The sequence below is a fragment of the Salmo trutta genome, chromosome 25, assembly GCF_901001165.1.
Source record: "Salmo trutta chromosome 25, fSalTru1.1, whole genome shotgun sequence".
NCBI classification, from domain to species: Eukaryota; Metazoa; Chordata; class Actinopteri; order Salmoniformes; family Salmonidae; genus Salmo; species Salmo trutta.
The window spans coordinates 29,382,531-29,402,370 of NC_042981.1; the positions used below are offsets into that span (position 1 = coordinate 29,382,531).

The following is a 19,840-nucleotide window of genomic DNA, read 5'->3' on the forward strand; positions in this document are numbered from 1 at the left end:
CCCCAGACCTGAATCCAGTTGAGCACATCTGGGACATCATGTCTCGCTCCATCCACCAACGCCACGTTGCACCACAGACTGTCCAGGAGTTGGCGGATGCTTTAGTCCAGGTCTGGGAGGAGATCCCTCAGGAGACCATCCGCCACCTCATCAGGAGCATGCCCAGGCGTTGTAGGGAGGTCATACAGGCACGTGGAGACCACACACACTACTGAGCCTCATTTTGACTTGTTTTAAGGACATTACATCAAAGTTGGATCAGCCTGTAGTGTGGTTTTCCACTTTCATTTTGAGTGTGACTCCAAATCCAGGCCTCCATGGGTTGATAAATTGGATTTCCATTGATTATTTTTGTGTGATTTTGTTGTCAGCACATTCAACTATGTAAAGAAAAAAGTATTTAATAAAATTATTTCATTCATTCAGATCTAGGATGTGTTATTTTAGTGTTCCCTTTACTTTTTTGAGCAGTATACATTCTTCCGTTGGTTCTGTAAAAAACTGCTAATCACGTCAGAGAAGTACAAGCTTGTGTTGTATCCTTTTGAAGCTGCCCACATGACCAGGCTTGTGTATTTATTTGGCCTGTTAAACATAGCTCTGCCCTGCCCCCTTGTGGAGCTATTCAGTTACTGGTGCATTTATACATGTCATGTTGTAAATGCAATTTATTATTCTTATTATAGCAGTGTAATGTTACTTCATTGTCATGTTGTTTTATTGCTAATTCCTGATATTCTATTGTAATTACTAATCATTCATCTATATTCTTTACTTTCAGAAACAAACAATATTGAATGTAATTTGCCAACATCATAACTGGAACTGGAGTTGCTGACATCTTTGTTTCCGAAGATTGAGGCCAGCTTTTGCATTCCAACAACACACTCTTTGAACGTACACTTCTTTACAGTTTTACTGGAGGAAAAAAATGAAAAAAAAGACAATGACAACTGTCATTTCATTACAAACATGCCTAGCCCATATTTCAATATTCACGTAGCGGTTGAACAAAAACTGCATTCCCACCCCTAAAGTCATTGTATCATGGCAGGTCACCTTTCAATTCAGTTAGTCAGTAATTGCTGCAGATGTGCTCAATAGTGCTTGAGCGTATGGTACTCCCCAAAGCAAGGTGCAACACACAGGGGTATGTCACAAGGTACACACATGTACTTTGTCAACTTCCTCTGCTTCCTTCTCCTGGTGCTGGAAAGGCAGACTTTGCAGTGCCTCCGTGTGCGACTACCTTGTGCAGCAGTTTGAGGGACTTTTGAGGGAAAATGCCGTGCATTGAGGCGTAAGGGATTGTCTGCAGCAGGACGGCCCCCAGAGGGTGGGCGCCGAGGGGTGTGGTGCTCCTCCAGCAGCTCTCTCATGAGGTTCTCTCTGTACTTTTGGTAGGTAATCACCTCACCTATGGGGGCGATAAAGAGAGAGAATGAAGGAGTGGGTAGGTAAATCAAATCAAAATCAAATCAAATTTATTTATATAGCCCTTCGTACATCAGCTGAAATCTCAAAGTGCTGTACAGAAACCCAGCCTAAAACCCCAAACAGCAAGCAATGCATGTGAAAGAAGCACGGTGGCTGGGAAAAACTCCCTAGGAAAAACTCCTGAGAAAGGCCAAAAACCTAGGAAGAAACCTAGAGAGGAACCAGGCTATGAGGGGTGGCCAGTCCTCTTCTGGCTGTGCCGGGTGGATATTATAACAGAACATGGTCAAGATGTTAAAATGTTCGTAAATGACCAGCATGGTCAAATAATAATAATCATAGTAATTGTCGAGGGTGCAACAAGCACGTCCGGTGAACAGGTCAGGGTTCCGTAGCCGCAGGCAGAACAGTTGAAACTGGAGCAGCAGCATGGCCAGGTGGACTGGGGACAGCAAGGATATTGTCAATATAATTGCATAATGGAACAATGTGATTTGTATGGGAACTGTAAAATTTCAAAAAAACCTTGTTCATTAACTTCTATGGGCTACGTGGGATGCTAGCGTCCCACCTGCGGGACACAGCCAGTGAAATAGCAGGGCAGCAAATTCAAAACAACAAAATCTCATCATTCAAATTTCTAAATATATAACTATTTTACACCATTTTAAAATATACACCTCTCCTTAACCTGTCTGGGCTAGGGGGCAGTATTTTCACAGCCGGATGAAAAACGTACCCAATTTAAACAGGTTACTACACTGGCCCAGAAACTAGAATATGCATATTATTAGTAGATTTGGATAGAAAACACTCTGAAGTTTCTAAAACTGTTTGAATGGTGTCTGAGTATAACAGAACTCATATGGCAGGCAAAAACCTGAGAAAAATAAAAAAATAAAAAATCCAGAAAATACTGCCTCCTATACCTTAAAAAGTTAATTATCTCACCTGATAGCTGGCGGTGAACTATGTGGCCATTGAGGACAGCAGTGTCGATCAGATGGAAAAATATCTTCTTATACCACTTGGTGGTTTTCCAGGCGCATGCCACAAAGCGGTTTATCATGTCTGCCTTATTCACTGCCCCCATTTTGCGGTTATAGTCAAGCACACAGTCAGGTTTGATCTTCCGCTCTCCCGTCAGGTGGTCAACCTTCCCTGTGGCCGACATGGTTGCTGTATGGACAGTGGAGAGAACATGTACGTCTCGTTTGTCATGCCACTTTACTGCCAGCTGTTGACCGTTCTCCTTGAACTCTACCTCCCCCCTCTGCATCTTCCTGCTTCCAAATGACGGCATCCCCTTCCTGTTTGATTGGACTGTGCCACAGGCCCCTGTGCTGTTGGAGAACAGATGCTGGAAGAGTGTGGGACTGCTGTACCAATTGTCCACATACAAAGTGTGGCCCCTCCCGAGATGAGGAGCCAGCATGGTCATCACCACGGACCCGGACACCCCAAGCCCCTCATAATGTTGGACGTCAGTGGTGGACCCTGTGTAAACTATAATGTCCTGGACAAATCCTGTCTTCACGTCGCACAAAAAAAAGAACTTCACCCCAAACCTGTGCCTTTTGGAGGGAATGTATTGACGGAACGCCAGCCTACCCTTCCACAACATCAAGTACTCGTCAATGCACAAGTCCTTGTATGGCATAAAGACCTGACCGAATGCTGATGTCAGGCTGGTAAGAACATTTCTTATTTTGTGTAAGGGGTCATTTAGGTTGGCAGTAGCATTGTTGACAAAATGCAGGCATCGCAGCAGGACTAGGAAGCGATCTTGGGAAAAGAGAGTGGCAAAGAATGGAGTTGCAAACATAGGATCCGTGCTCCAGTATTCCCTTAGAGAGTTCTTCTTCACTATTCCCATGAGAAGGACTGTCACCAGGAAGGTATACATTTCACTAATTGTGGTTGTCACCCATTTAGCGAGCTTCCCCCTCACTCCTGGCTCTCTCTTCTCCTGTAGCTCCAAGGCATAGCGATTAGTCTCCTCCACTATGTCTCCCACCAGCTTCTCTGTCAGAAACAGCTTGAAGCACTCTGCTGCAGAGGGAGATGGCAAGGGGCTTTTTACTCCAGACTGGGACTCATCAAAGCCAACAGCAAGGCCATGAGGGGTGAAATGGCTGGTGGCCTTCCAGCTACCGCAGACCTCCAGTACTTCACCCACTGTTGGTCTGCCTCCATCACCACCAGCATCTTCAGAGGGACCTGGGACTTTGTCGGTGGTCAAGGGGTCTTCAGATTCAGGGTTCTCAATGGCCATGAGGTTTGGCGGCAGCTCCTTACAGTCACTGTCAGAATCTGATTCCTCCGTTTCATACTCAGACTCATTGTCAGAATTGACAAAAATCTCCATAATTTCCACATTTGTGAGTTGCTTGAGACTGACGCTTTTACCGCAGTCAACACAGCTAAATGGTTTCTCTCCGGTGTGAATCCTCATGTGCCTGGACAGAAATGTTGTTTCTTTGAAGGTCTTGCCACAAACAGGGCAGGTGCAGGGTTTGCCACCTTGACAGAGTCGGACATGGGTCTTCAGTTCACAAGTGGAGTTGTAGCGTTTTTTGCAAAACTGACATTCGCTGAGTCTCTTCTTGGCGAGAGTAAAATGATTCTGCAAGTCAGGTTTCAGAGCAAACTTTTTACCACAGTCACGGCAGCGGTGAGTTTTTCTAGACATGTTGCTAAGTTTGGAATAATGTTCCCCCATTGATAGGTTTGGATCCAATAGTGGGCTAGGATGCAATTCTGGGCTGCTGTCAAGTCCTACTGGGTCGTCGTTTTCGGCTGAGCTGTGGCTGGAGGCATTGTTTTGATAATCTGGAGGGTCACAGGGAATTTTGAAATCCTTTATGTGAGTCACGGTTACAAAAGGTGTGAGATCCACTGATTTAGTGTCTCTCTCTCTGTTCTCCACAGTCTGGGTTTGGGGAAGAGTCAAGCACTGAAGTGGATCCCCCTGATCACATTCACTTTTCACACAGGGAGGAGGGAATATGGGGTCTTCGGCATCAAAGAGCACTTGAAGCTGCGCTTTTTCCTGATTGGTCCCCAGTTCCTCCTGTTCCTTTTTAATCTGTGTGGGCTCTGGGTCCTCCTGCTGCAGACTGGGGATCCACTCCTGCTCACAGCACTGCTGCTCAGGGGGAACCTCCTCTTCAGAGACAGCAAGAGAGAGCTTCAGGGAGTCTGGAGGAAAGGAGAGGAAGAGCAAAAGTTATCTATACTGAACAAAAATATAAAACACAATATGCAACAAATTCTAATTTCTAAGAAATGAGTCAATTTAAATAAATGAATTAGGCTCTAATCTATGGATTTCACATGACTGGGAATACAGATATGCATCTGTTGGTCACAGATATGCTATTTTTCAAAAGTAGGGGCGTGGATCAGAAAACCAGTAAGTATTTGGTGTGACCACCATTAGCCTCATGCAGCGCGAAACATTTCCTTTGCATACAGCTGGTCAGGCTGTTTATTGTGGTCTGTGGAATGTTGTCCCCCTCCTCTTCAATAGCTTGGCGAAGTTGCTGTATATTGGCAATGCGCTGTTGTACACACGATCAATTGTTTCTAGACAGAGCGTTTCACACTTGACCAAATCACCGTCCTCAGCTAGTCAAAAGGGACCTTTATGCCTCCAATGTAGCATTTGAGTCTGAAAGGTATCATAAGGACCAACTATCCGGAGAATCGTCAGAGGAAGTTCTAATAGAATATTATGCAACATTCGTCAAAAGAAAAAATGTGTGACACTGCTATCCAAAGAAGAGAAAGTACTGGCACGTTAGTGCTACTTTTATCTATTCACAGTGAAAGTAAAAAAAATGACTTCTTAAAAGGACCTGCCCAGAGGAAGTTGTCGGCACTATTTCAACGTAATTTCCGGTCCTAGAGAGAAGGATGGGTAGTTATACATATTCACAAATTGTGGTTGGGAATTTCCACGCGGAGTTGATAAACATCATCAAAAGGGCCAGCATCCCGGAGTTGCCTCTTCACTGTTGATGTTGAGACCGGTGTTTTGCGGGTACTATTTAATGAAGCTGCCAGTTGAGAACTTGTGAGGCATCGGTTTCTCAAACTAGACACTCAAATGCACTTGTCCTCTTGCTCAGTTGTGCACCGGGGCCTCCCACTCCTCTTTCTATTCTGGTTAGAGCCAGTTTGCGCTGTTCTGTGAAGGGAGTAGTACACAGCGTTGTGCCAGACCTTCAGTTTCTTGGCAATTTCTCGCATGGAATAGCCTTAATTTCTCAGAACAAGAATAGACTGACGAGTTTCAGAAGAGTTATTTGTTTCTGGCCATTTGAGCCTGTAATCGAACCCACAAATGCTGATGCTCCAGATACTCAACTAGTCTAAAGAAGGCCAGTTTTATTGCTTCTTTAATCAGAACAAGTTTTCAGCTGTGCTAACATAATTGCAAATGGGTTTTCTAATGATCAATTAGACTTTTAAAATGATCAACTTGGATTAGCTAACACAACGTGCCATTGGAACACACTTTTCCAGTTACAATAGTCATTTACAACATGAACAATGTCTACACTGTATTTCTGATCAATTTGATGTTATTTTAATGTACACATTTTTGTTGCTTATCTTTCAAAAACAAGGACATTTCTAAGTGACCCCAAACTTTTGAACGGTAGTGTATATATAGAGCCAGTTAAAAAAGTTTGGACACCTACTCATTCAAGGGTTTTTCTTTATTTTTACTATTTTCTACATTGTAGAATAATAGTGAAGACATCAAAACTATGAAATAACATATGAAATCATGTAGTCACCAAAAAAAGTGTCAAATCAAAATATATTTTATATTGGAGATTCTTCAAAAGTAGCCACACTTTGCCTTGATGACAGCTTTGCACACTCTTGGTATTCTCAACCAGCTTCACCTGGAATGCTTTTCCAACAGTCTTGAAGAAGTTCCCACATATGCTGAGCACTTGTTGGCTGCTTCACCTTCACTCTACAGTCAAACTCATCCCAAACCATCTCAATTGGGTTGAGGTTAGTTGATTGTGGAGGCCAGGTCATCTGATGCAGTACTCCATCACTCTCCTTCTTGGTCAAATAGCCCTTACACAGCCTGGAGGTGTGTTTTGGGTCATTGTCATGTTGAAAAACAAATGATAGTCGCAATAAGCCCCATCCAGATGGGATGGCGTATCGCTGCAGAATGCTGTGGTAGCCATGCTTGTTAAGTGTGCCTTGAATTCTAAATAAATCACAGACAGTGTCACCAGCAAAGCGCCATCATACCTCCTCATCCATGCTTCACGGTGGGAACCACACATGCGGAGATCATCCGTTCACCTACTCTCCCTTACAAAGACACGGCGATTGGAGCCAAAAATCTCAAATTTGGACTCATCAGACCAAATGACAGATTTCCATCGGTCTAATGTTCATTGCTGGTGTTTCTTGGCTCAAGCAAGTCTAATTTTATTATTGGTGTCCTTTAGTAGTGGTTTCTTTGGAGCAATTCAACCATGAAGGCCTGATTCAAGTAGTCTCCTCTGAACAGTTGATGTTGAGATGTGTCTGTTACTTGAACTCTGAAGCATTTATTTGGGCTGCAATTTCCCGAGGCTGGTAACTCTAATGAACTTATCCTATGTAGCAGAGGTAACTCTGGGTCTTCCTTTGATGTGGCGGTACTCATGAGAGCCAGTTTCATCATAGCGCTTGATGGTTTTTGCGACTGCAGTTTTTGAAATTTTGCGAATTGACTGACCTTCATGTCTTAAAAGGTAATGATGGACTGTCGTTTCTCTTTGCTTACTTGAGCTGTTCTTGCCATAATATGGACTTGGTCTTTTACCAAATAGGGCTACCCTCTGTATACCACCCCTACCTTGTTACAACACAACTGATTGGCTCAAAAGCATTAAGAAGGAAAGAAATTCCACAAATTAACTTTTAACAAGGCACAGCTGTTAATTGAAATGCATTCCAGGTGACAATCTCATGAAGCTGGTTGAGATAATGCCAAGTGTGTGCAAAGCTGTCATCAAGGCAAAGGGTGGCTAATATATTTTGATTTGTTTAACACTTTTGGTGACTACATGGTTCCATGTGTGTTATTTCATAGTTTTGATGTCTTCACTTATTCTACAATGTAAAAAATAGTAAAATAAAGAAAAACTCTTGAATGAGTAAGTGTGTCCAAACTTTTGACTGGTACTGTATATATAAAAATAGCGATAACTATTGAAAGATAGCCCATATGCATTTTTCTACATTGTAATGGACACGGTGCAACCTTTAGTTATGCTGCTGGCAGGCTTCGGCAAAGCAAATCCAAGTCAGCCTGTGCTCATGGTTCTCACAGGGGAAGTGATATGATAGGCTACAATGACTTTGCTCATGATCATGCATGCTGCAAATTACATGTAACTAAGTTCCTTGAAAGCTGTGGAGCGTGTAGTGAAGCAAAACTTGAGTGGTCAAAACCATTCATCTTGGGGAGCAGGGGGAGCATATAACACAATTATACCATTTATAAAATTATCACATTTATTTTCAATACAGACCAGCTAAAAAAATGATTGAAAATGGACAAATTATCCAATCGATTATGATCATTTTGGAGGTGCAAAAACATGTCCTGCTGAAAAGAAGGTTGACGACATCCGCTCGTCATTCACTCAGCCTATTGAGTCCACTGGTCCCACTCACAGAACTACCCTACGCCTTGGACTCTTTCTCACCTCCCTCTCCAGATAAAATCCTGCAACTAGTGAGGTCTGGCCTCCCGACAACCTGCCCACTCAACCCTGATGCCCCATCTCTGAAGACCTTCTCCCATTCCTCAATTCCCTCATTCCTGACCACTGGCTGCGTCCCCTCTGACTTCAAATCGCCTGAGTCGCTCCCCTCAAGAAACCAACACTTGACTCATCTGACATCAAAAACTAGAGACCTGTATCCCTCCTTTCTTTTCCAAAACACTTGAGCGTGTCGTCTCTGATCAACTCTAGTTCTCTTTCATTACAATCTTCTTGACCCTAACCAGTCAGGCTTCAAGACAGGTCACTCAACCGAGACTGTTATTCTCTGTGTCAGAGGCTCTCCGCACTGCGAAAGCTGACTCTCTCTCCTCTGTTCTCAACCTCCTAGATCTATCCTGCTGCCTTCGACACAGTGAACCATCAGATCCTCCTCTCCACCCTCTCAAGGCTGGGCGTCTCAGGCTCTTCACCCTCTCCTCTTCTCTCTATACACCAAGTCACTCAGCTCCATCATATCCTCACATGGTCTCTCCTATCATTGCTATGCGGATGACAGTCAACTACTTTTCTCCTTCCCTGTTCTGACACCCAGGTGGCGACACGCATCTCTGCGTGCCTGGCAGATATCTCAGCTTGGATGTTGACTCCCCCCTTACTTACTATGCCTGTGATATGTGGTTGTCCCACCTAGCCATCTTAAGACATATGCTATAACTGTAAGTCACTCTGGATAAGAGCGTCTGCTAAATGACTAAAATCGAAATAAGACCCAGTCCTGAAACGAAACATAGGCTGAAAATGTTTACATCATATCATAGGAAAAGACACCGCATTCACATGGATTTGCACAAAGTGGGTAGTTCAGATGTGACTTTAAACCCTAATACAGTGCCTTCAGAAAGTATTCATACCCCTTGACTTATTCCACATTTTGTTGTGTTACAGCCGGAATTGAAAATTGATTAAATGTATTCATTTTCTTCACAGCTCTACACACAATACCCCATAATGACAAAGTGAAAACAAGTTGGCATTTTTGCAAATGCATTGAAAATGAAATACAGAAATATCTCATTTAATAAGTACCGTAATTTCCGGACTATTAAGCGCACCTGAATATAAACCGCACCCACTGAATTTTTTTAAATATATTATTTTGAACATAAATAAGCCGCACATGTCTATAAGCCGCAGGTGCCTACCGGTACATTGAAACAAATGAACTTTACACAGGCTTTAACGAAACACAGCTTGTAACAAAAAATAAAAAATTTGCAGTAAGCTTTAGTTGTCTTTTTCCTTTTCCTTTTCCAACAGCCAGATAATTCGCCTTCAACTTGAAAGCTGCATCATATGCATTTCTCCGTGTCTTTGCCATGATGAGGGTGACAAAATGACTACCGTAATCAGAATGATGGGAAGTTTGAGAGCGCTCGATTTAATCTAAACAGTAAACAAAAAAGTTGTTTGACCTTAACCCGTTCGGCAATTTCATTGGTCTAATGAAAGCTTCATGCCGGCAAAAAACTGAGCACGTCATTCAATGTGTTTTTTTGGAGAAAAAACATTTGAAAGCGGGAAAAATCCATATATTAGCCGCGTCATTGTTTAAGCCACGAGGTTCAAAGCCTGGGAAAAAAGTTGCGGCTTATAGTCCGGAATTTACGGTATTCACTCCCCTGAGTCAATATATGTTAGAATCACCTTTGGCAGCGATTACAGCGGTGAGTCTTTCTGAGTAAGTCTCAAAGTTTTGCACACCTGGATTGCCCATTATTCTAAAAAAAAAAAAAAATCTTCCAGCTCTGTCAAATTGATTGGTGATCACTGATATACAACCACTTTCAGGTCTTGCCATAGGTTTTCAAGCCGATTTAAGTCAAAACTAGGCCACTCAGGAACATTCAACATCATCTTGGTAAGCAACTCCAGCGTATATTTGACATTGTGTTTTAGGTTATTGTCCTGCTGAAAGGTGAATTTGTCCCCAAGTGTCTGTTGGAAAGCAGACTGAACCAGGTTTTCCTCTAGGATTTTGCCAGGGCTTAGCTCCCTAGTCCTGGCCGATGACAAGCATAACCATAACATGATGCAGCCACCATCATGCTTGAAAATATGAAGAGTGGTACTCAGTGATGTGTTGTGTTTTCCCTAAACATAACGCTTTTTATTTAGGACAAAGGTCATTTCTTTGCTCCATTTTTTGCAGTTTTACTTTAGTGCCTTATTGGAAACAGGATCCACGTTTTGGAATATTTTTTTATTCTGTACAGGCTTCCTTCTTTTCGCTCTCATTTAGGCCAGTGTTGTATAGTACCTACAATGTTGTTGATACATCCTCAGTTCTCCTATCACAGCCATTTAAAGTCACCATTGGCCTCATGGCGAAATACCTGAGCGGTTTCCTTCCTCTATGGCAACTGAGTTAGGAAGGACACCTGTATCTTTGCAGTGACTGGGTGTATTAATACAACATCCAAAATGTAATTAATAACTTCACCATGCTCAAAGGGATATTCAATGCGTTTTCTTTTTACCCATCTACCAATAGGTGCCCTTCTTTGCGAGGCATTGGAAAACTTCCTTGGTCATTGTAGTGGAATCAGTGTCTGAAATTCACTGCTCGACTGAGGGACCTTACAGATAATTGTATGTGTGGGGTACAGAGATGAGGTAGTGGATCAAAAATCATGTTAAAAAATATTATTACACAAAGAGTCCATGCAACTTATGTGACTTGTTCAGTGTGGGATTTGTTTTACTCCTGAACTTATTTAGGCTTGCCATAAGAAAGGGGTTGAATACTTATTGACTCAAGACATTTCAGCTATTCATTTTTTATTAATTTGTAAAAATGTCTAAACATAAATCCACTTTGACATTATGGGGTATTGTGTCAAGGCCAGTGACACACAATCTCAATTTAATCCATTTATAATTCAGGCTGTAACACAACAATGAGGACAAAGTAAAGGGGTGTGAACACTTTCTGGAGGCATTGTATATCATACTTTGACTCAAACGATGACTTATTGACTTAAATCGTTGCATAACATCATGGGTAAGCTTTGGCGATCGTCTTTCAGATTGAAAAAGTGGATTTCTACTGGTGTGGGTGTTTAACATTTTTGAAATGGTGATCACTGAAAGCCTAAACAGTTTATCAATTGAGTAGAACTGTAGTTAGATATTAGGAGATATATATACGTACCTATTCTACATAGTTTTATCTCCGGTGTGATTCGCAGAAGTCTCCGTAGACGATTATTCTCCTCCAGGTACTCCGCTATCATTTTCTCAAATGCCCTGAAAATCTCCACAGCAGCAGATGCCTTTAAACGCTCATTTAAAAACACACGAAATGACTCTAGTTTAGACATTTTCAGTGGACTGAGAGTTGGGTATTCAGCTAGTACGGCTTTGTGAAGTGGGTCCTCCTGATCAAGTTCGCTTTTCACACAAGGAGTGAATATGGAATCTTTCGTATCAAAGAGCCCTTTAAGCTGCTCTTCCTCCTGACTGGTCCGGACTTCCTCCTGTTCCTCTTTAATCTGTGTGGGATCTGGATCCTGCTGCCCATGACTGGGGCTCCACTCCTGCTCACAGTGCTGCTGCTCAGAGGGAACCTCCTCTTCAGAGACAGCAAGAGAGAGCTGCAGGTCTGGAAGGAAGGAGAGGAGGAGCAGAGGTTTAAGCTATATACCACAGAATTAAATAGAACAATTATACATGTGAATTATAGCTCTCTATGATCTATATAGCAAAGTGGCCTCGAACAAATAACAAATTGGACAAACCACTCGCTCAGCCTCATTTAGATCTACTACTGAATAATATGGCGATTGAGCAACTTGAGGAGACTAAACTCCCGGGTGTAACCCTAGATAGCAAGCTGTCATGCTCAAAACATAGACTTAATGGTTGCGAAAATGGAAAGAGGTCTGTCCATGATAGTGTGCTGCTCTGCCTTCTTGACATCTCAGTCAACCAGACAGGTCCTACAGGCCCTAGATTTGTCGCACCTGGACTACCGCCCAGCTGTGTGGGACATACAGAACCAGTCAAAAGTTTGTACACACCCACTATTTCAAGGATTTTTCTTTATGTTTACTATTTTCTACACTATGAAATAACACACATGGAATCATGCAGAAACCAAAAAAAGTGTTAAACAAATAAGTAAATAATAAATAAATAAAATATATACAGTGAGGGAAAAAAAGTATTTGATCCCCTGCTGATTTTGTACGTTTGCCCACTGACAAAGAAATGATCAATCTATAATTTTAATGGTAGGTTTATTTGAACAGCGAGAGACAGAATAACAACAAAAACATCCAGAAAAATGCATGTCAAAAATGTTATAAAATGATTTGCATTTTAATGAGGGAAATAAGTATTTGACCCCTCTGCAAAACATGACTTAGTACTTGGTGGCAAAACCCTTGTTGGCAATCACAGAGGTCAGACGTTTCTTGTAGTTGGCCACCAGGTTTGCACACATCTCAGGAGGGATTTTGTCCCACTCCTCTTTGCAGATCTTCTCCAAGTCATTAAGGTTTCGAGGCTGACGTTTGGCAACTCGGACCTTCAGCTCCCTTCACAGATTTTCTATGGGATTAAGGTCTGGAGACTGGCTAGGCCACTCCAGGACCTTAATGTGCTTCTTCTTGAGCCACTCCTTTGTTGCCTTGGCCGTGTGTTTTGGGTCATTGTCATGCTGGAATACCCATCCACGACCCATTTTCAATGCCCTGGCTGAGGGAAGGAGGTTCTCACCCAAGATTTGACGGTACATGGCCCGTCCATCGTCCCTTTGATGCGGTGAAATTGTCCTGTCCCTTTAGCAGAAAAACACCCCCAAAGCATAATGTTTCCACCTCCATGTTTGACGGTGGGGATGGTGTTCTTGGGGTCATAGGCAGCATTCCTCCTCCTCCAAACACGGCGAGTTGAGTTGATGCCAAAGAGCTCCATTTTGGTCTCATTTGACCACAACACTTTCACCCAGTTGTCCTCTGAATCATTCAGGTGTTCATTGGCAAACTTCAGACGCGCATGTATATGTGCTTTCTTGAGCAGGGGGACCTTGCGGGTGCTGCAGGATTTCAGTCCTTCACGGCGTAGTGTGTTACCAATTGTTTTCTTGGTGACTATGGTCCCAGCTGCCTTGAGATCATTGACAAGATCCTCCTGTGTAGTTCCAGGCTGATTCCTCACCGTTCTCATGATCATTGCAACTCCACGAGGTGAGATCTTGCATGGAGCCCCAGGCCGAGGGAGATTGAAGTTCTTTTGTGTTTCTTCCATTTGCGAATAATCGCACCAACTGTTGTCACCTTCTCCCCAAGCTGCTTGGCGATGGTCTTGTAGCCCATTCCAGCCTTGTGTAGGGCTACAATCTTGTCCCTGACATCCTTGGAGCGCTCTTTGGTCTTGGCCATGGTGGAGAGTTTGGAATCTGATTGATTGATTGCTTCTGTGGACAGGTGTCGTTTCTACAGGTAACAAACAGATTAGGAGCACTCCCTTTAAGAGTGTGCTCCTAATCTCAGCTCGTTACCTGTATAAAAGACACCTGGGAGCCAGAAATCTTTCTGATTGAGAGGGGGTCAAATACGTATTTCCCTCATTAAAATGCAAATCAATTTATAACATTTTTTACGTGTGTTTTTCTGGATTTTTTGGTTGTTATTCTGTCTCTCATTGTTCAAATAAACCTATCATTAAAATTATAGACTGATCATTTCTTTGTCAGTGGGCAAACATACAAAATCAGCAGGGGATCAAATACTTTTTTCCCTCACTGGGTATAGAGAGAGATTCTTCAAAGTAGCCACCCTTCGCTTGATGACAGCTGTGCACACTCTTGGCATTCTCTCAACCAGTTTCATGAGGAATGCTTTCCCAACAGTCTTGAAGGAGTTCCCACATATGCTGAGCACTTCTTGGCTGCTTTTCCTTCATTCTGCGGTCCAACTCATCCCAAACCATCTCAATTGGGTTGAGGTCAGGTGATTGTGGAGGCCAGGTCATCTGATGCAGCACTCCATCACTCTCCTTCTTGGTAAAATAGCCCTTACACAGTCTGGAGGTGTGTTGGGTCATTGTCCTGTTGAAAAACAAATGATAGTCCCACTAAGCACAAACCAGATGTGATGGCATATCACTGCAGAATGCTGTGGTAGCCATGCTGGTTAAGTGTGCCTTGAATTCTAAATAAATCACAGACATTGTCACCAGCAAAGCACCCCTACACCATCACACCTCCTCCTCCATGCTTCACAGTGGGAACCACAAATGGAGATCAACCGTTCACCTACTCTACATCTAACAAAGACACAGTGGTCGTAACCAAAAATCTCAAATTTGGACTCATCAGACCAAAGGACAGATTTCCACCGGTCTAATGTCCATTACTCGTGTTTCTTGGCCCAAGCAAGTCTCTTCTTCCTAGTGGTGTCCTTTAGTAGTGGTTTCTTTGCAGCAATTCAACCATGAAGGCCTGATTCACGCTGTCTCCTCTGAACAGTTGATGTTGAGATGTGTTTGTTACTTGAACTCTGTGAAGCATTTATTTGGGCTGCAATTTCTGAGGCTATTAACTCAAATGAACTTATCCTCAGCAGCAGCGGTAACTCTGGGTCTTCCTTTCCTGTGGCGGTCCTCATGAGAGCCAGTTTCATCAAAGCGCTTGATGGTTTTTGCGACTGCACTTGAAGAAACTTTAAAAGTTCTTGAAATTTTACGAATTGACTGACCTTCATGTCTTGAAGTAATGATGGACTGTCGTTTATCTTTGCTTATTTGAGCTGTTCTTGCCATAATATGGACTTGGACTTTTACCAAATAGGGCTATCTTCTGTATACCACCCCTACCTTGTTTCACAACAAAACTGATTGTCTCAAATGCATTAAGAAGGAAAGAAATGCCAATATTTAACTTTAACAAGGCACACCTGTTAGTTGAAATGCATTCCAGGTGACTATCTCATGAAGCTGGTTGAGAGAATGCCAAAACGTGCAAAGCTGTCATCAAAACAAAGGGTGGCTACTTTGAAGAAGCTCAAATATAAAATATATTTTTTGGTTACAACATGATTCCATATGTGTTCTCATAGTTTTGATGTTTTCACTATTGTTCTACAATGTAGAAAATAGTAAAAATAAATAAAAACCCTGGAATGAGTAGGTGTGTCGAAACTTTGACTGGTAATGAATGTACGACCGCTAGTGCCGGGCAATGAGGTTATCTACATCAACCCTTTACAGACAGAACGCAGCTATAGTAACATGTTGATTACGACAATTTAGAACTTTTCAGGCAATTAAAAAAAGTGCTGCATCAGACAGTAGAATTCTGCTCCAGTGTAAAATGATCTGTATTTTATCTGTCCGTGACATCAAACATCGCTGATTGATGTGCCGCTGTGTTCTTTTTTTATGCAGCTTTTTATGGTATGGTAGCTAGGTGTTTTATTTCTACTAAATGTCTTGGTAAGTCACAGTATTTAACAAACTATAAAGTACTTTTTTAGGAGAGAGTGGTCTGTGCTCAGCTGCTGGAGATTATTTGATTGACAGTTCTGTTGCCTAGTGATGGACTTTAGTCCCGCTTCAGAAGGTTGTATTCCTCTACAGAAAAGTAAAACGTCCATATCACCAGAGAAAGTCGTGTGTTTATTTTTTCACGTTGTGTAGCCTACCCTAACAGACAGAAAAGCTAACATTATGCATGTCTGAAAAGCATAATCGATACAGGTCCTGTAGCCTAAAGTAATTTCATATGAGGCAAAAAATGAAGAGTAGGTTACCCCGTGATTAGGGTAGGATTTCTACAGCCAACAGACACACACTTGCATCATTAGTGAAGGGACAAAGCAGAAAGAGCAGGCAGGCCAGCATGAGTGAGAGAGAGGCAGAAGAAGGCAGAAACGTGCTTATATGGTTTGGTAATCTGCATCTGACAATGTCTTGTGTTGCATGCCTTGCAAATTCACCAAGTAGCCTAAAGTTCTCCTCTTCCTCTCTGGTTTTATTTGAATTACCCAACTTCCCCAGGCCTTTACAGCCTATTGGCTATAACACCCCAAAAAATATGTTTTGTGTTAAATTAACTGTGATTTTAATTAAGTGGGGGGAAAAAACAAAAAAACGTTTTCGGTTAGGGAATATTTTTTTGGGGGGGTTACGGATTTATTTGTATTTTTATGGGAGACCAGGTTTCGTTTCCCGCGTTACAAAAGCACACGGTTTCAGAATCAAGATTTCTGATATGGCTTTGAAATACGGAGCGTGCGGAATGCGCATAGGCTATGAAGAGTGCAGTACCCTTCATTGCAAAGTTTTTGTTCAGCCATCACATTTACTGTTAATAAATGGCTATTAGCAGTAGGTGTTATAAGCTATTTAGGAGTTAGCAATCTAGCCCTATTTTGACAGTAAAATAACAAAAATAGCCTAATTGTCATGCTAAAATTCATGGCAATCACTTGTATAAGTTATTTATTGAATATCGCAGTAGTGTTTTACACATCTTAATAAAGCATTGTGAATGGCTTCCGAATGACGTTCTAAGCTGATTACACCTATTTTTTCTATAGTGTGACGCTGGCAATTTTTTTGGGGGTGCGACCAAATAATGGGCTGGTGCCATCAATTGAGGGGATAATGTTAATCTAGAGCTCTGCACTGACAATCAGTTTGGGGGTGGGGTTGTGAGATTTTTTTGGGGGGGGGGGCTGCGCCACAGACAGCTTGCTGTGCTATGGTCAGATAGTACAGGACTAGTAAAGGCTCGTGACTTTTGGGAAAGAACAAAAATATTCAGATTTTTCAGGGGGTGCTGCAAGACCCCTACTTCCTGCAGCTATGTTGACAATATGCTACAACATCTTTCAACCAAACATACTTGTGGATACTTCATTCATTATCAATTTGGAATGCACTGGTGTCTTAACTTTTCTGTTTCCAGTTGCAGGTGTAACTCTGATAACCAGAGAATATTCCGAAAAATATAAAAGCCCTGTTTTGCACCGAGTGAGACGTTACCCTTGACATTTTAGCTGCCCGACATCTCGCAATACCCAACATCTTTGCTGGAACTAGTCATTTCTAAGCTACACAGTGGTGGCCACGTGTAGACCAAGATATACACGTATGCAAAGGGACATTTCTCACTTGATGAAAAAGGTGGATTTCATACTTTTCTGAACATTCTCTGGCTATCGGAGTTACACCTGCAACTGGAAACACACATTTATAAGACACCAGTGTCTTCCAAGTTGAGAATTAATGAAGTATCTCAAAGTAAAGTTTGGTTAATTTACCACACCACCCAAGCTGCAATGCATATGCAAGTAAAAATAAATGTTTATTAGTCACACACATATTTAACAGATGTTATTGGCTCCCGAGTGGCAGAGCGGTCTAAGGCACCGCATCTCAGTGCTTGAGGCGTCACTACAGACACCCTGGTTCGAATCCAGGCTGTATCACAACTGGCTGTGATTGGGAGTCCCATAGGGCATCGCACAATTGGCCCTGCGTCGTCCGGGTTTGGCCGGTGTAGGCCGTCATTCTAAATAAGAATTTGTTCTTAATTGACTTGCCTAGTTAAATAAAAGGTTAAATAAAAATAAATACATTTTTAAGTAAAGGGGTGTGTTCAGTTCAATTCACTGTTTGCTACGTTTTGTGATGGTTTATACTGAGCAACACGTTTCCCCAAAACGGTGAGCACCATTCATTAACAACCTTTGAGGTATGTTTGCTCCCATAGGGCGGCAAGGTGTGGCCTGATCAATATGGGTGTGACCATTTCAAATGGCAAAACTCGTGCAACACACCATACACAACCGCCCTCAGGGCCACTATAATCACAGTTCTTTAACTCGGGTGTCATTACGCCGATTCTGTTGCAGAGCAAACGTTACGAAACTGGGAGGGACCTACCTAAATTTGTCCAATAGAAACTTTCGTTTTCGTTGCGTTTTCCAACTGTTTGGACTAAAGATTACGCCCAAATACCGTATTGTTTCCGTTGAATTCAACGTTGAACAATGTTCTGTTGTAATGAAAGCACCCCAGATTAAACTGCATATCGACCATTGCAGATCTAGTTATGATCTAAACAGCCTTTAAACATGCCTGAGTGCAACTGTATGTTATTTAAAATCAGCTGTTCGTGACAAAACAATGTAATAATGTATGGTAAAAGTTACAGTAGATAACTTCTTTAAGAATTTATGAAGTGGTGATCACCGTTTGCCTAAACAGTTTATCAATTGAGTAGAACTATAGCTAGTCAGTAGCTCTACCGTATACTAACCTATTCTATATAGTTTTATCTCCGGTGTGATCCGCAGCAGTCTCCGTAGACGATCATTCTCCTCCTGGTACTCCACTACCGTTTTCTCAGCTGCCCCGAATATCTCCACAGCAGCCACCGTTAAACGCTCATTTAAAAATACACGAAACGACTTTAGTTTAGACATGTTTCAGTAGACTGAGAGTTAGGTATTTTTCAACGAGTGCGGCTTAGTCCACGAGGAAAGTGGCCATAAAAATCTGCATCTCGTAAGCAACACTAAACAAGTACTTCCGGGTCTAAATAAAAGTCCCCACGTAATAGTAGAAGTGTTGTATAACCTATATTTATTTATTATATATGAAAAATATTTGTCTAAACATTAACAATGATTCATTTAAGTAACATTTGCATTACATTTGAGATTTTAAACATGTTTTAATGTCAAATAAATGCCCCAAATGTAAAACACTGAAATACATATTGGCTTATAGAGCAGATATTATTCTAGGTGGCGCAGTAAACGTATTGTAGGCAATATTCAGTAGGCTTTGTAGAATGTCTATATTGTGTCATTTCATGGGGCACTGAATAATACGGAGTCTTACTGGATTAATAAGGAGTGTTGCTGGCCTTTGAGTCCACCCATTCCATTGGCCACAATGTGAATCACTGTATGTGGAATACATTTTGGCTTATAAAGCAAAAACTATTTTCAGACACCCAAGATATTGGGAATGAATACTACCACTTAGAGACAGAAAGTTGTGGTAGAGGTTAATCAGCTGAGGAAATAGTAAGCTCTATGAAAACTGAATCAAATGAGCAGCATGTAACTGGAGACGTCGAAACAAGCGAGGATACACAGAAATGTGTTTTGTCAGATGAGGCAAATTTTGGAGGGTTCAGGCATACCACTCCAAATAATGGTGTGCTTACATTGACTAGTGATGAATGGGAGAAGGACCATTCAGAGAGAAGTGGTAGGTATTTCAAAAAGTTCTTATGGTTAGGCCTAATTGCAGGAAACATTAAAGTGTCCAATTTACTGAAGGTTTTCAGCATTATACAAGTCAAACCCCCATGTACACATTTCTGTTGCCAAGAAAATAGGGAAGGTGTTGGCACGAGTACAGAAAGGGTTATGCAAGAACATGTATATCAGATTCATTGAGAATAACGCCATGAAAGAATGCTATAATTGTCAAAAGAAGATCAATCTGCAATGATGTGATGAAGTGGTGTAACTTGCATATGTACTATGGTTCTCAGATTATTTGGTGTATTTCAGGAGCTTTTTTAGCAAATGTATAAAAAAAAAAAAACAGAAATACCT

At 41.9% G+C, this 19,840-nt stretch overlaps 1 protein-coding gene across 1 annotated transcript; it reads right to left on the bottom strand.

Moving 5' to 3' along the window:
- Window positions 1-650: 650 nt before the first annotated feature.
- Window positions 651-18,791, bottom strand: LOC115162360 (piggyBac transposable element-derived protein 4). The gene is made up of 4 exons (XM_029713588.1): window positions 18,526-18,791; window positions 11,407-11,856; window positions 2,389-4,638; window positions 651-1,417 (listed from the first exon to the last, which is right to left on the bottom strand). Exons 1-4 carry the CDS (start codon window positions 18,689-18,691, stop codon window positions 1,098-1,100), a joined length of 3,186 nt encoding a protein of 1,061 aa, XP_029569448.1. The 5' UTR covers window positions 18,692-18,791; the 3' UTR covers window positions 651-1,097.
- Between the last annotated feature and the right edge of the window lie 1,049 nt (window positions 18,792-19,840).